Source organism: Muscardinus avellanarius, assembly GCF_963383645.1.
Source record: "Muscardinus avellanarius genome assembly, chromosome: 15".
Classification (NCBI taxonomy): domain Eukaryota; kingdom Metazoa; phylum Chordata; class Mammalia; order Rodentia; family Gliridae; genus Muscardinus; species Muscardinus avellanarius.
Window position 1 is genome coordinate 58,541,297 of NC_137801.1, and position 18,123 is coordinate 58,559,419.

Consider the following 18,123-nt stretch of genomic DNA (forward strand, 5'->3'; position numbering starts at 1 on the left):
CTTGTCTACTCCTTTTTTTAAGGGAGAAAATGTAAAGTACTAAGCTGCTACATACTGTTTCAATGGCCCCAAAGGATTCCAAGACAGTGTTATTCATTTGTTTAACATAATAGTGAATCCAGCTCAATCCCACAGCAAACAATAGTCTTAGTATAGGTCAAAAGAGGTCATGAAATAAACATCTAAGGAGAAGCCTTTTCAGGCTACCGTTTTAGCCTTCGCTTTTTAATTACCCAAAAGACATATCTTTGGTGACACTTTTCCCCATGATCAGGAATGTCTTCCTTTTCTTTTTTCCTTGCCTAAATTTTATCCTTCCCTCAAAATCCACTTTTTCTGTCTCCTCTATAAAAATCTTAACTTATAACTTTAATCAGTAATAATCCCTGAAATGTAGGTGTGTTTATATACTGTATAAAAAAAAGTAACATTTAATAGGCATGGTGATAGTACACCTCTAATGTACATCAGTACTTAGGAGGCTGAGACAGGTTTGATATCAGTCCCCAGTATCACAATCAATAAATATGAACAAAAAACGAACATTAATTTTCATACTACTCTTTAATTTTATGTATTGGCTATTTCCTAAATATATATTGGCTATTTCCTAAATATATATGGAATTCTTTAAAGGCGACAATTCCATTTAATATTCCTCACAGTTCCTAACATAAAGATGGGTTTATTGTTGAACCTCAATAAATCTTATTGACAGACAACTTAATAATAACAATATATTGTTATTATTGTATATATTGTAAGTGGTTAAATGTTAAACAAGAAACAACCTACTTGATGCCATTTTTTCAGTCCTCTGATTTCAAAGCACTCTAATAGTTAGAGAAACAAACTTAGAGTTCCTTGTCACTGATTCTGCTTCTTTTGATGGCTAAGTTTTCCTTTCTTGTCCCCTAAATAGGAAGATCCTTGACTCTTCGTTCTTCTCCCCAACAGTCACCTCCACTTACGAGGTGCCCGACTGAATGGTTTTAATGTTCTAGTGTCATGATCTGGATCTGGAATGCCCTACACACGCGCCTGTGCTCAGAGGTGGGGCTCTGAGGAAGTGGTGGGATCCTGAGGACGCTGCCCTCATTGGTAGATTCATCCATTAACGGCTCAATGAACTACTGAAGTTGGACCCGAGGTGGAAGATGCAGGTCACCGGGGGGCACGCCCTTCTTTTGTTTCAAGCCCCTTCCTCTTGCTCATCTTTCTCTGCTTTCGGCTGCCGTGAGCTGAGCGCCCTGCTTTCCATTCCCTTTCACCACCATGTTCTGCCTCACCTCAGAGCGATGGAGCTGGGGAGCTGGCCAAACACGGGCCAAGACCATAAAAACCACGAGTGAAAGTGAACTTGCCCTCCTTTGAGTTGTTTATGGCAAGAATTCTAGTCATAGAAACAAAAGCTGTCCAATACACATCTCTTGGCAGTCTTTTCCCAATCCTTCTAGTTCTGTATTTCCAATAATAGTATCATTTGATTATCCTTTGGTCACTTCAGATATGACCGATAGGTAAATTCTTTACCTATCATTCAAAATTTCTTTACTGGCTTTCAAAACTCTCTTATTTTACTTTGCGTGTGTGTGTGGCGGGGTGGGAGTTCTGTGCTACATTGCCCAGCCTATTTTTATTTTTTTTATTTTTATTTTTATTTTTATTTTTTTGTGGTACTAGGGGTGGAGCCCAGGGGTATTCTACTTCTGAGCTACACTCACAGCCCTGGATTTTTTTTTTAATTCTTTATTTTGAAACAGGGTCTCACTGAGTTGCAAAGAGCCTCACTAAGTAGCTGAGGCTGTCCTTAAACCTCCTGTCTCAGCCTCCCAAAAGCTGGTATCACAAGCATGCACCACTACGCCCAGCTCTTAATTCTTTATTTTGAAAGAGGTCTCACTAAGTTGTGGAGGGCAATACTAAGTTGCTGAGGTTGGCCTGTGATCTTCCTGTCAGCCTCCCAAGTACTGGTATTACAAGTATGAACCACCATGCCTTGCTTTATTTTTATTTTTAAACAGTCTTGCTAAGTTTCTGAAGGTCTCACTAAATTGCAATAGGCTGGCCATAAAGCTATAATCCTCCTGTCTAAGCCTCCCAAGTACTGGGATTACAGGCACACACAACCATGCCTGCTATGTTACTGCATTTTTCAACATGAATCATTGTTCCCAAATGGGCCTACCAACTAGCATGCAGACACTCCATTTAATTTTCAGTTAATATTCTCCCTCTCTCTCTCTCTCTCTCTCTCTCTCTCTCTCTCTCTCTCCCTCCCTCCCTCCCTCCCTCTCCCTCTCCCTCTCCCTCTCCCTCTCCCCCTCCCTCCCTTCCTCTTTTTTTTTTTTTTTTGCAGTACTGGGAATAGAAGGGCATTCTACCTCCAAGCCTCACCCTCTGCCCTAAGTTTTTATTCTTAATTTCGAAACAAGGTCTCACTGAGTTGCAAAGGGCATCACTAAATACCTGAGGCTGTCCGCGAACTGCGATCCTCCTGTCTCAGCCTTCCAAATGCTAGGATTACAAGTGTGCACCACCACAACTGGCTTAATTCTCTTTTTTCTTTTTTTGGAATGACTTTCCATTCAGCTTAACCAAATTTTATATATCCTTTTAGGTCTATATAAAATTATAATTTGTCTGCAAAAATCTCCTTAACTATTTCAGATTACATGAATACCTATGCTTTCTCTAGCTTCTACTATCTTTTTGGCTTCTCACGCAAGTAAAAAGTCATTGGTGTCTTAATGATTCATGTGTCTATTTTAATGCTGGGGGTTCAGCTTAAACCTTGCATTTCTTCAGTGATTCCTATGGTGCCCCAGACTAAGATAGCAGGTAATAAATACTCTATGATGCATTTATTGATTGATTGATCGATTGGTATGTGGTGCTGGAGATTGAACCCAAGGCATTCTACCTCTGAGCTACACTCCAGCCCTATTTTTTATCCTTTATTTCAAAATGGTATCTCACTAAGTTGCAGAGGGCCTCACTAAGTAGCTGAGGCTGGCTAAGAACCCTGATCCTCTTTTCTCAGCCTCCCAAGTACTGGGATTACAAGTGTGTGCCACCACACCTGGCTTAATGTGATGCATTTTATATAAATAATATTACTAATAGTTGTAACTTAACACTCTTTATGTTACTATTCTATTAGAAACTCAAACTGATACTTCATACAACTTTATAAAAAATAAACAGATAAAGTTCTATAGTTAAAGAAGTTGTGAGCCAGGCGTGGTGGCACATGCTTGTAATCCCAGCATTTGGGAGGCTGAAACGGGAGGATCAGGGTTCTCGGCCAGCCCCAGCTACTTAGTGAGACCCTGTTTCAAAATAAAGAATAAAAAATAAAGCTGGGGGTGAAGCTCAAAGGTAGAATGAGAATGGCCCTGGGTTCCGTCCCTAGTACCACACACACACACAAAAAGTTGTAATCAAATGATTCACCATTTATCTGTGATAGACTCAGGAAAGAAATCAGATTTTAAAAAAAGAAAATAGAGCAGATTTATATAGCCCGTCAAACAATTCACTATAGGAATTAAAAATGAAAACTACCATGCCGGGCGTGGTGGCGCATGCTTGTGATCCCCGCGCTTGGGAGGCGGAGACAGGAGGATTGCACAGGTTTGAAGCCAGCCGCGCTGGCTTAAGAGACCCTGTTTCCAAATTTAAAAGTATAAAAATAGGTCTGGGAGTGTAGCCCAGAGGTAGAAGGGCTTCCAGGAACTCCAGTACCACCACCAAAAAAAAAAAAAAAAAAAAAAAACCGAAAACTACCTTATTGGCATTTTAAGAGCGTGCCTAGAAATATGTAATTTTTATGGACACAAAGCAGAGTACAATTGAATATATTATACACTTTTATGGATAAGTATATATATATATAATACATATTAAATTATTTGGTATATATGTATATACATATATGTCAAATAGTATATAATAATTTAATCTAAAATCGGCATACATGAAGTTACATCTGTACTCATTGAAAATATTAAACTATGCAATAATCTGAATATATAAATAAAACTTAGAATCACAATATCTTATGAAATTTAAAAATTCCACCAGGGTGATGAACAATTTAGTAACATTGTAATCCTAAAACTACTTTTCCCTAACAAAGGTTTATACTATGGTTTTAAAAAACAGGCAACACAGGAATTTATACTTTCCATTAATAATTTAACTGATTTTAGAAGATAAAAAAGTGACCTATATACTTAATAGGTGGTAAAACTAAAACAGTAAATTATATATCCCATAATAGTATTCATCTTAAACTAGGAATCGGCAGTCTGAAAAACCAACCTCAAAAGACAATTTTATCCCAAATATAGGTAAATTATTGAATTTACAAGTGGAGGGAATTATGTTTAAATGGTATAATTTATAGGTCATTTTAATGATATAATTCATAGCAACATTAAGCTTTGGTAATGATGACAACCTATAAATCCTTGTTATTCGACATAGGAAAAGATCCAAGATCAGATTGCATCCTCTAAAATCCTTTACATTGCTGTAGTTCTCACTGGTATCTAAAGAACTGAACCTTTTAATAATCCCTTAAAGGGATAACAACTAAGATAAATGCCCTAAATCCTAATTTATCATTTCTTTGAGGCAAAAAAAATTATACTAGTAGAGAGTTAGCCTAATTCAAAGATTAAGAGCCCAAATGTGTTAGTAACAAGATGTTCAGGAGCTTTCTTCACTTTTATCTAAGACATATAAAACATTATGTTTGGTCAACCACTGCCACTTTGGGGCTAAAAACATAGGGAAGTCGCTAACAGAATTTGAGCCATGTTATCTTTGAAACTACACACTAGATGAGTTCACAAAAAGAGAACCTTCAGAGAGCCTAACGAGACGATTTACTTATAACTAAGTAAATTTTAACAAAATTTACTAAAAATTTAACCAAAAAGGTTGAGCTTAAGGATTATTTCCTTAAACTAAAAAACTAACTCGAGTATTACATTTTTAACACGTGATACTAGAGATCTTTAAGATCTCTATTACATGTTTGGAAGACCTAGCTAAGAGGCATGTCTATCAATTGAGAAGTAGATGGACACTGTTGAGAGGTCTCTTGAAGACTCCAAAGATGTACGGATTCATCTGGACCTGTGAGGGGAGGTGAAGCTACCTTGCTAAAATATGTCAATCACAACAACGATGTGCTGGGAGTAAGAGGTCTACTTTAGGAATATTCTACCCACTGTAGAAATAAAACACAAAATAAGACAGAACATAAAATGAAATTAGTCTTACTGGAAATATTAAGAGCAGACTCATTGGCATACCAGCCTGAGTAATCAGTCTTGGTAGATGGCTATAAATTACAAAAGTAATGTGTATCATGCAGATTTCTGTTCTAAATTGAATGAACTCAACAGTAAGGGACATCCTTCTCCAACTCCATTCCCCCACTATTAAATTGAAAGCAAATGAAGTCTATCTAAAATGAACTGTCTATTGGGATGCTCCACTGCATATTTTAAGAAGCCTGACATGTTTTAACTTACCCTGTGTGTTGGTAAGGGTGGAGGCTCTGAGACACACCTTACTATAGGTGGCAGGCTTGCCCTCCAGTCAAATAATTTTGAGCCTGTTTTTAAGGTGAGTAATGGCATTAAGAATTACATTTTTGGGCTGTACTAAATTTGAAGCTTTTTGGAGCACATTTTTTATGTAAGTTTTAAAGTGTAATTAAAACTTATTTTATACAAAAAGGTTATAATTTTAAGATAATCCCCATCCTTTTGAATAGTATGCAAAGATGAAGTGAAGAAGTATTATTGTTCTAAAAATGTTAATCCAGCCTTGTAAACAGTTTCTGGAAAGTAAAATTAATGCCAGTTGAGAAGATAGCTAAATAGATACTTCCAATGAGTAAAGATAGACTGGTTTAAACAAAAACTGAGGAAGACTTGAAATCTACTAAAAGAATAGCCTATATTCAAAAGTTACATTAAGATATGTTTATAATTACTATAAATTTGAGATTTATGGAAAGAACCAAGTGCAAACAAGAATGTTTACATATAAAATACACTGCAAACAAGAATGTTTACATATAAAATAGGTCATGCTGTAATCAAGAATTTAAATTTAAACAGGATGGTTGATTCCATAAGTAAATTATTGCTAGTAATGATGTGACTTCAATTTATCAGTGACTATTATTCTTTTTATCACAAGAAAGTAAAATTTCTTAGGCATATTTCTTTGTGTGTGTGTGTGTGTGTGTGTGTGTGTGTGTGTGTGTGTGTGTGTTGTACTGGGGTTCCTGGAAGCCCTTCTACCACTGGGCTACACTCCCAGACCTATTTTATAATTTTATATTTTTGGAAACAGGGTCTCTTAAGCCAGCAAGGCTGGCTTCAAACCTGCATGATCCTCCTGTCTCCGCCTCCCAAGCGCAGGGATTAGAAGCGTGCGCCACCACGCCCGGCCATATGATATTTCTTAAGCCTATCAGCAAAGGTATTTTTCTGTTACTTTGTGATAAATGTACACTAATTGTGCCCTAATTATGTTCTAAATCTAGGCCCATTTACTGTATATTCACATCAACTTTCATGGGCCCTATCAGGGCTGTCCAGTGGAACTTACTGCAATGGAAATATTTTATATTTGCATTGTCCCATATGAAAACATGTGGCTACTGAGAACTTAGGTAGTGGGTAGTGTAAATGAAGACATACATTTTAAATTTTACTTAATTATTTGTTTGTTTGTTTGTTTATTTATTTTTGGTGGTACTGGGTCCTGGAAACCCTTCTTCCTCTGGGCTACACTCCCAGACCCATTTTATATTTTTTATTTGGAAACAGGGTCTCTTAAGCCAGCGAGGCCAGCTTCGAACCAGTGCGATCCTCCTGTCTCCGCCTCTCAAGCGCGGGGATTACAAGCAGGCGCCACCACGCCTGGCTTACTTAATTATTTAAATAGAAGAATAAGACAAGTGGCTACTATTTCACACAGTGTAACTTAGAGGCTTCAAAAACCCAAGACCAGGTGGTGCATGCTTGTAATCCCAGCATTTGGGAGGCTGAGACTAGAGGATCACGGTTCACGGACAGCCTCGGCTGCTTAGTGAGGCCCTCCACAACTTAGTGAGACCCTATCTCAAAATAAAGAATAAAAAATAGAGTATGAAGTATAGCTCGGAGGTTGAATGCCCCTGGGTTCCATCCCCATCCCCACAAAAAATAAATAAATAAAACAAAAAACTAAGACCAAATGTCTTGTTATATTAGGTCTCACATCAGTACAGAGTAGTATTCTGAAAAACCTTTTGTCCTGTGGCATCATCTTCATTCAAAAATATTATTAGGTCTATGCCGGTAGATATCAAATACAATAATCAGAGAAATCTAAATATTAAACATTATCTGAAAAGATTTTTATTAGTGTGTGCAGGATGTTGCACAACTACATTGACTAATGAGGTAGCTGGTGGCCTGTGTCAACATATTTAATAGTTGTAGAATGCCTAGAATTCAGACTGAAATATCTACTAAAAGTTCTTGTCCACTTCCTATCCTAACATAAGAATACCAATTACTACATAGTTTTCAGCTCTACTGGTGAAACACTACAAAAGCTTGTCAAACTATTTTACCTGACAGACAGATTTATTCTTCCATTTGCTCAGCACACACTGACTGTTTTGCATCAGTTCCTGAAGAACAACAGAAAAGAGAGAGTGCAGTTGGCCATACGCATTGTCATCAGTTAAAGTGCTTCTGATTCACTGGCCAAAAAAAAATCAACATGCCACACAAAGATGTGACTGTTTTGCAACGTCTCACTGGACAAAAGCAAAGCTATCATCACCATGAGAGTTGATCCTTTATGAAAATTAAAACTGTTGAAAGATGTTTTAAAACAGATTTGTTTGTTGCCATTTTTGAAACTTTTTGAAAGATACCTCCAACTCTTTGAGTGAGTCTCGAAGTTTTTCTGGGCGTCTATTTTTGAGCGTCCAAGGATAATCTCGTGCTGGCAAATAAAACATGTACTACAGTTAGTTAAACATGATTTAAAAAAGGAAACTCTTTTTAGCAGCGTGCCTTAGGAAGATTAAAATAAAACACCTCCATAATTGAGAGGAAGTGGGCTTCATTTCTATCATCAAATGACAGCCTTTTAAAGGGCTTTGTCATAGGAACAGGATTCTTACCACAAAGCAATCTCCCTGATGATAATTTTATGATGACAACCAACAAGGCTTAGAGAATCCTTGGGAAGTTTGACAGGCCTATGAATCTAGTAGTACTTGAGAGTAAATGACCCTCTCTACCATTGAAGTGACTTTTTCATGTAAAATATTAAATGTTCAATCCAAAAGAAATTCCAAATTCTGCAGGTGGCCTGCTCAGACTTGAAAATTCTCATAAGTAAGTATAGTAAGTAAAGAAATAAAATACAAAACAGCATACAAAAGATGAATATAAATGTGACCAAAGCATCATGTAGTAAAACTATAAAAAAAAATCAGGGGAATGCAAGTCACTCATAGTTTCCTTAAAATAATTCTCTTTAAGATCTATATAATTCAATAATAATATGTCTGTTTTATTTCAAATAGATGTAAATCTTAAATGTAAATGTTTTATTATTTAGTAGAATCACAATGGTAGTCTAAAACAAACTAAAATTAATTCTGTCTAAAAACATAAAATTGAAATAGGGTGCAGTTCACTGGTAGAGTGCTTGCCCAGCATGTACTAGGTCCTGGGTTCCATCCCTAGTACTACAAAAAAGCAAATAAAAAATTAATGTTAAGCTCATTGTAACTCCTTTATCAGAAAATGGATTTGTCTTTTGCTTCTCCCAATTAATAATTCTAAGAGTTGTATATATGCATGTATATGTTGTGTACGCATAAATACATATATGTAGTATACAGATATATTTAGAGAGTAGAACTGCTATATATCTTATTTCAACAAATTACTTTGGCTCTATAAATATAATTTTGATATATAGAGCATATGTATATTTTTAAATCTGTTTTACAGTTACTAATACAGTATTTTAAAATTGAATGTCAGTTCACCCACTTAAAACAAGAGAACAAGTAGAATTTTCAGCTCTAGCTATATTCCAAATAAAATCTTAAATTATATTTAATTTTAAGTGATTAAAATATCACACTTTAGCCATATTATATATATAACATATTTATATATGAGGCAGCAAAAACTAAATAAAATGATAACGCTGATATTATAAATCTTATTTGCTTAAAATGGATAAAACATGTTAACAATTTAGGCAAACTATGAATAATTAGATATTATCATCAGAATTTAAGCATGGTATATATGTTTTAAATATATTAAATAATATAAATATAAGTCACTTAAGAACATTTATGTTTATATAAGCATATAATCTTATCAAAATTGGACAGAGTAGAGATTCCAATAGTGTAAATTAGAAAGGCATAACAAATATCAGTATTACACATAAGCTTATATGTGTACAATTATAAGAAATACTTTGTAATACTGAACTTTCTGGTTTTATAATTATTCCAAAAAAATAAAAGGTAAGCTTACACTCTGCCAGCTTCTGCTTTTCCTCTAAGTTACCATGCTCTGTCGCTGAGACCATTCATGGCAGAGAAGAATGAAAAAAAGAAATGGAATTTATTTTTATTATAATGTTTTATATTTTAATATGTACATATATAATGGATTATTACAATATTTTAAAGTTAACAAATTATGCTAAGCTTTAAAACACATACTTGAGAAAAATGCCACAATTCGAATGTTTTCATCCATAGATACCATTTCCTAAATTTGCAGTTAAAAGGCTTACGTAGCACAACAGGTGGGCCAGTATCCTGAGCTTCCAGTCTCATCAGATAGGGAAGGGAGCTGCAAGTGAGCCCAGAAGAGAAGCTGCTGCAGTCTGTCATCAGAACCACGAAGTCGGCCTATTAGCCACCACGCCAAGCACACAGGATGCTCACACAACAGAGACCAGAACAGGAAGTAACTCTAGCTAGGAAGACCTTTTGGCCCATCCTAAAACTTCTAGGATTAACAGGATTAATCAGATAAAGAAAATTGATCATTCACTCAGAAATGCCTATTTCAGATATCAGGTGAGGAGCCAGGAGCCAGCAACAGTGGGACCCGTGCATTAACAATGCCCTCTACTGGGACATCGATAAATAAATGTGAATAGACTATCCTGTTATCAGCCTGATCAGCAGTAAAACGAAAATTTCCATGTTCTTCTACAGCATTTTCTCAATATTGCTTTATTTTATATAGACCAGATAGATATCTACCTCAATACTTTTTCCAAAGAACTGAAGTGACTTTTCTTAAAATACTAGAACTCATATAAAGTACATAAAAAGAGTTTTTAATGGTATTTTGTTTCTTAGAATTTTTAGTTTATAAGAATTGGTTGAGTAGAATGAGTACTTTACCTGGTATATCTTTCTTGTCATAATATTGGTAGATGCCGATGTCTCTATCTATAGAAAGGAAGAAATAACATTAAATTATGGTAAAAAGTTCTGGAGAATAAGAAGCCAAACCATACTATATTGGAGGGAAGGGTGGGGGGAGCAGAAACAGTCTCCTTATGTTACTAGAAATAAAATAGCTCAAAAGCATCTGGACATGGGTTCATCTATTCTAGGGATATGCAGAAACTGGAAACTTTATCAATCTAATGAGAAAAAATTTACAAAAAAACTAGAATGGCATGAGGAAAAGATTAGTAGAGAACTGAAATCAAGGAAGACCAAGTTTTCTTTTTCACACTTCCTCTGATATTTTTCACAGGGCGCTACCAAAAGGAACTGCCACTAAGCAATGCCAAATGAAATCAGTGGATGGAAGAAAATGCCCTAGCTGTTGGATTCTGAGCTGTGGCTTGCTTGTCTCCAATTTAGCTCAAGAGTCTTATTCCCATCTTACAGCATTTGGGGGAAAATCTGCAAGAAAGAAATGAAAGATTATAAGGAGGTATGGATAAATTATTATCTGAAACTTGTTTAGATTAAAAAAGCTTCCAAACTCATTCAAATATGGGTGTTCTGCTGGGGATAGGTAAGCAAAGCTAGGCTTCCCAGATGTTGACATTGATTTAACTAAGGAATCTATTCTTGCAATTTATATACAGAAGAACAGAGTAATTTTGTCCATTTTCACTGTATCTATGAATAATAAAATATTTCTTTCATTGAAGTAACATTTGTTTTCTTCCATGCAAAATAATTCTCAGTTACTACCATAAGGAGAATGGAACTGTCTTTAAAGCAGTGGAAGCAGTACAGGCTGCCCCCTAGTGACCGACTGCTCCCAGCATCCTCAAACTGATATCCCAAAAAAGCATAATTAACTCTTCAAATAGTTTTTCAAAACAGTCAATCATCTATACTTATTGAAGCTCTATTTTATTCATCATACCATTAATTAAGACATACAATTCTAAAGGATATAGTTTTACGTCTACTTGTTTGATTGAATATATACACCCCGGGGTAAATGGGAGAAGTCATGAATAGGACTTCTTGAGTACTGATATTTTATTTCTTGACCTGGGTGGTGATTTTATAGGTGCACTTGTTTTTTGATAGTTCACACATACTCTTATTATTTTTAGACTTTTAAATACATATGTTATACTTCAATAAAAAGGTTTTTTAAAGCCAAGAGCCACGGGCTCTATGCGTGCAAGCAACATCCTCTATTAAAGATTATAGTCTAAGTTGGGCACAGTGGCCAGGTTCAAGGCCAACCTCAGCAACTTAGTGAGACCTTGTTTCAAAATGGAAAGAAAATTCTTTTTAAAAGGACTGGGAGTGTAGCTCAGAGATAGAGTGCTCCTGGGTTCAACCTCCAGTCCAAAAAAAAAAAAAAAAAAAAAAGATTCTAGTCTAGCCAGGCAAGATGGAACACACCCATAATCCCAGTAGTGGGAGACTGAGACTGGAAAATTGCAGGTTTGAAACCAGCCTCGGTAACTTATCAAAACGTGTGTGTGTGTGTGTGTGTGTGTGTGTGTGTGTGTGTTTACTGAAGAATGAACTCAGAGACATTCTACCTCTAAACTACTGCCCCAGCTCTATTTTATTTATTTTCTTTTGAAATAAGATCTTCTTAAGTTGCAGAGAGCCTCAATAAATTGCTGAGGCTGCCATGAACCTACATCTCCTGCCTCAGCCTCCCAAGTACTAGGATTACACGCATGCACAACACCCGGGTTGTTTATTTATTTATTTTTTGAAACAAGGGCTTGCTAAGTTGCTGAGGGTCTCACTAAGTTGCTGAGGCTGGTCTCAATTCTTTGATCCTCCTGTCTCAACCTCTCAAGTACTAGTATTACAAGCATACACCACCACACCTTAATAATACACTATTTTAAAATTAAAAATTAGAAAGGGCTGGGAGTGTAGCACTGAGGTAGAATGCCCCCATGTCCAGTCCTCTGAGAGAAAGATTGAGATTCCAGCCTATAATTACATCATCATTATATACATCAAAATATTTACTACAACTCTGGAAAAGAATCTTGAAATATGAAGATCATAAAGGACCCTGAATTCTGTGTACAAGTCTGAACTACTACATCTGGCCCAGAGTGGGATTGTTAAAGCCTAAGTAGCACAAGGTGGTCATTCTTATCAGACGACCTGTTCCACAAGGGGTAAGAGAGCTGGATAAGAAAGGAGTCCAGGCCGAGAGTCAGCCTGACATGGTATGTTAGAGCCCTTGTAGGGTCTACAGGACATTCCCATGAGGCAAATGGCCTGGTGTAGGGTGTTAGAAACTCAACAGGATGATCAGGACATTCATATATGGGGCACTCCAGTATAGTGTGTCAAAACCCACGTGAGGTTTTGAAAAAGCATATTCATATAGGGTAGGGATAGCCATAGAGAAAGAAGATTGATTGCAAACCGGGTGATTAAGTAAATAAATAAAAGATATGGGAGATCCAAGTTTCCTACTATCTGAAAAAGATAAATATAAAAAATAAAAAATTGATATGAACCTTGCAGTGATCATTGGAATTGGAGGTTCTACTGTAAACTCACGGTTTTTAATATATAGAGATAGATATAGAAATGAATGTGTATGTAAATACATGTGCATACATACATACACATATCCTAAGCTCTGCCAACAGAAAGGGCCTGAGAGAAGCAATAATCCAACAGCAGTGAGTACACCAAAAGCACACCTTGATTTCTAGACACCATTCTCCTCTAAAAGAAACCAGGCTCCTTAGAGAAGTGGCTGATGCCAAGGCTAGGGAAAAGAAAGTGCAATATGAGCCTATAATGGAAGCGCCCAAATACTGACAGGGATGTGTCAAGAAGACAGAGAAGCCATCTTGAAGGGGTTCCCTCCAGGCACATCAGGGAGAATTTAAGTAATGATAGTGACCGATTATGAATATTAAATGAATCCATAGAAACAAAATAAGTGATGAAAAAATGGATACATGTCATCTCAAGGTACCCCCTTATTAATCACAAGGGAGTAATTTTGCAGTGAAGAAGTCTAGCAGACCTAACTTTAACCGAGTAATCCCAAGCATTAATCAGAAAAGAGACAAACTGAAATTGCACACCACTTGATAGGATTCACTGAGAACACAGCATCCTGTCTGGGATATTCCCACCAAACATGCATAATCCGAATCTAAATTGTGAAGAAACTAGAACATAGCCATATGTAGGAATATCTTAAAAACAGACAAAAACTTTTGTAAGTGTTATGGTCATGAAAGTGTTTTCTGTTTTGTTTTTAAGGAAAGGATGAAAGATCTGTTCCAGAATGAAGCAGAGCAAAGAGAGATGAAAGGTAAGAACAACATGTGGTTTTCAACACTATTCCTCTGCTATAAAAGGACAGTAGCCAGGCGTGGCAGTACACGCCCACAATATCAGCACTTGGGAGGCCGAGACTGTAGGATCGCAGGTTCACAGCCAGCGAGGCCCATAGCAACGCAGCAAGACTCTGTTTCAAAACAGAAAATAAAATAGGGCTGGGAGTGTATATGGAGGAAGAATGTCCCTGGGTTCAATCCCCAGACCACACACACAGAAAAAGGGACATCAGTGGGACAACTGGTGAACTGGTCAGTTTAGACTGATACACATCATCGTTTATTTCCTGATTTTGTCACATAGCAATGATTCAGGACAAAATTCTTTCGGCAGGAAGTACACACTCATGTACGTAGGGGTGATAGGCATCAGGCCTGAAACCTACTCTCAAATGGTTCGAGAAAAAAAGATTTTCTGAGCTGACAATTTTTTCTGTAAAATTGTGATTATTTCAAAAAAATTAAAAATACTTTAGAGCTGAGCATAACGAAAGCATGCTGACAGGGTTACTTAGTCTACACAGCAAGAAAAGCTTCTAAGTGACATGTGAACTGAGATCTAAGGAAGCAGGAGAATTTTCCATGAGTTCAAAGAGAATGGACAGTCCTTGCTAGAGATCCAGGTAGGACCAAGACCGTTTCTTCCACAGGAGGCCATTGTGCGCCACTGTGGGATTCACTAAAAACCACTCACTGCCTAGAATACAAGGAGCAGGGACAAAGGACTTTAGGACAGATGGAGAGGCAGGGAAGCAGTCTCTGTGGCAAGGACTAGAAGGTGACGGGTAGAAGAGAATCAAGATGGAATAAATCAGATTTCCAAACATGAGGTCCAAACATGAAGTAGGAGAATCGTGAAGAGGGGCCTGATGCATGAGGAGAATGCAAGGGGTTAAAAAGTTGTTAGTCTCAAAAAAGCAAAAACAAACAAACAGAAATGCTGGATATGTAAGAATAAAGGAATGAGAAAGATAAAAAGTAGACGAATATGATCAGAGAAGAAAATACTTCAATTAAAGATGCTCAAATAAGCTGATTCGCTTTGCGGTGTTTTCCTCCAATGGTGTTTTTATTCTTTTCAGCTTAAAAAAAAAAGCCTTTTTTATTTTACACATTTTCAATTTTTCTTTCTTTCTTTTTTATGGTACTGGGCACTGAACTCAGGGGCATTTTACCTCTGAGCTATGCCCCCTCACCCCAGCCCTTTTTATTTTGAAATATGGTCTCATTAAGTTGCTGATGCTGGCCTAAAACTTGGAATCCTTTTGTGTCAGCCTCCCAAGTACTGGGATTACAGGTATCTGCCACCATGCCCAGCTTACATTTTCAAGTTCTAAGAGGTTTGTATATATCTTCTGAAGCTTCTGTATTTTGTTTCTTGCTTCATGGATTCAATATCTTTCCTTTCATTTCTGTTGCACTTTCTTTTCCCTCCCTACATTATATTTATTTCTTCAGAAATCCTCTCACCTATTTGTTTTGTTTTCTTTCCTGTAGAAGACATTTGCCAAATATCTGGTAGTTCTTAGTATACTGTTCATATGTTTAAGGGAGACACTAGAAAGCTACCTGGAATCTCTGTGTACATAAATAGGGCTTGCCGATGAGGTTATCAGGTATTTCATTGGAGGACTCCTTCAAATGTCATTGTAGATCGGTCTTTTCTTGGGTAATCATGCCAGAGAGGAATCCCTCAAGATTCTTTTTTCTTGGAAAGTATACAAGTAAATATAAAATTCCCAGAATCAAGGCAGATAAAGAGGACCACCCATCAGCTATAGGTTCCACTTCATGGAAAACAAGGGGTTTGAGTTCAGCAGATCATCTTCCACTGGGTCTGGTGTCCCAAGTTTAGGGCCTTGTTAAATAAATACTTCCACAGAATAAGAGGCATCTTACTAGCTCCTCTGCAGACTCCATGTCCCCTGTCACACCCACGGCACATCCCAATCTTCTGCAACATCTGACCAGCCAACTTTCTGCACTTCCCAGAGTTTTGAGACACAAATCGGATGTCAGTGGAATTTCCCCTCCCTAGGGTATTTATATCTATCAGCTCTGCCAACTCTTTCAATCTTCCCATCTTCCAGAAATTGCCTAACTGCAGTTGTCCTCTTTCCACTTTTCTTAATCCTTGTGAGTTTATGCCTTCTTCATTTTAATTAATCTATTCTCATTTTGGAATAGTTTTGAAAGGAAACAAATGCATGTTAAATCTTTAACTGGAAATTCTACCATCATATATTTTAAGGAAATAAATTTAATAAAATTATGATATTCACCTATAATTATATGTTCAAAATAAAGAAGTGATTGTCTGAGGCGTCTAACTTGTGGTCCTCTTGACTTAGCCTCCCAAGTACTGAGATTATAGGTATGTGCCACCACACCTGCCTTTGAGGATTACTTATAACAAAATATATTTATCCTATAATATTAAGCACTATTAAAACACACTTATATCATTCTACACCAAGAAATGTATGCAAAGAACATAAAAATAATGGTACATCTTAGCTATATGCTTGAATATGTTATTTCAATATCAACTAGAAGTGCCTTTACCATTATCTAGCCTATAAATATTTATGATAATAAATCAGTTGTGAACAATCTCGGAAAAAAATTAACATGTGAACATCTTAAGAGAAAGCAAATATTAAGCCAATAAAACTGATTTTCAAATCTAAAATACCAACTCAAGTGGAAAATTTAAGTTAGACAGAGTAATTAAAAATTATTTTCCATTACCCATTTTTTCATTAAAATAAAACTAAGAGCCGGGTGTGGTGGCACATGCTTGTAATCCCAGCATTTGGGAGGCTAAGACCAGAGGATCGCGGTTCACAGACAGCCTCAGCTACTTAGGCCCTTTGCAACTCAGTGAGACCCAGTTTCAAAATAAATAATAAAAAATAGGGGAGGGGGTGTAGCTCGGAGGTCGAATGCCCCTGGGTTCCATCCCCAGACCCGTAAATAAATAAATAAATAAATAAATAAATAAATAAATAAATAAATAAAACTAAGAGTGCCACTAAGTGTGGTGGCATACTCCTGTAATCCTGGTACTTGGGAAGTTGAGACAGGAGAATCATAGGTCTAAAGCCAGCCTCAACAACTGAGCAAGGCTCTCAGCAACCATAGTGAGACCCTGATTGAAAATTTAAAAAATAAGCTGGGCATGGTGGCGCACGCTTGTACTCCCCATGCTTGGGAGGCAGAGACAAGAGGATCGCGCAGGTCTGAAGCCAGCTGTGCTGGCTTAAGAAACCCTGTTACCAAATAAAAATATAAAAAATAGGTCTGGGAGTATAGCCCGGAGGTAGAAGGGCTTCCAGGAACCCCAGTACCACAAAAAAAAAAAAAAAAAAATTAAAAAATAAAATAAAACAGAGCTGGTGATATAGTTCAGAGGTAGAAACCCCTGAGTCCAATTGCTTGTACTGCAGGGTGGGGGAGTGGAGAGGAGGAGGGAAAGGAAGAAGAGTGTGGCTCCCACTGGAGAGTGTAGGTTCTACCCTTTGCTACTACTTATTTATGATGGTGTAACATATTTTTAAATTGATCCAGAGCTCATTTACCCTCAATGTGTAAGGTATTCTTCAAAGACCACAGGTGTAGTTCAGTCAAGCAGAAAGACATCTGATGGCAGAAGGAATCTCTGTCCTGTTTAAAAAAAAAAAATTAAAAAGAGGTCCCAATTAATCATCTTCTATTGCCAATAAAACTCAGATTCCTTAAAAATAATAAAAAGAATCAAATTATGCAACTAATATTTGAGGTATGGTCCATAAAAATAAACACACACCTAAACGAATCTGGTTAACCATCCAGAAGTAAACTGTAGAGAAAAGAAAAATACGCTTTTCTAGAATTTAATATGTCATCACACTGAGAAATGTGGTAAGAATATATATATTTAGGTTGTAAATAGCATATGTTTGTTTAAGACTGAGTGTATTTAGATTAACCTTTGAGTATTTTAGGTTGTAATTTTAAGGAAAGATGTATTAGGAAGTTATTAAGTATAAGCACATTTTATGGTTTATTTTTATTATATAAAGCAAATATTTAAGATCTCACACACAAATAAGCTAATTAAAGCATAATTTGCAAGGCAAATGGTATAGAGTTACTATTATATGAAACACAAATGCTTAAAAGTAAATTGTGTCAAGCCACATTAACATTTGGATTAGTCTGTTGATCTGTATGTCATGATGG

The 18,123-nt window shown here is 36.5% G+C and overlaps 1 protein-coding gene across 1 annotated transcript in view; it reads right to left on the reverse strand.

Moving 5' to 3' along the window:
- WDPCP (WD repeat containing planar cell polarity effector) overlaps positions 1-17,721 on the reverse strand; it is a gene marked incomplete at its 3' end in the record, with an annotated part of 308,777 nt that extends 291,056 nt beyond the window's left edge. The window contains exons 1-5 of the mRNA XM_080711300.1: positions 17,481-17,721; positions 10,484-10,531; positions 9,597-9,641; positions 7,961-8,031; positions 7,652-7,711 (exon numbers count right to left, since the gene is read on the reverse strand). Coding sequence (XP_080567426.1) covers positions 7,652-7,711; positions 7,961-8,031; positions 9,597-9,641; positions 10,484-10,531; positions 17,481-17,541 — 285 coding nt within the window. The 5' untranslated portion in view covers positions 17,542-17,721. The remainder of the gene's footprint in view (positions 1-7,651; positions 7,712-7,960; positions 8,032-9,596; positions 9,642-10,483; positions 10,532-17,480) is intronic.
- Between the last annotated feature and the right edge of the window lie 402 nt (positions 17,722-18,123).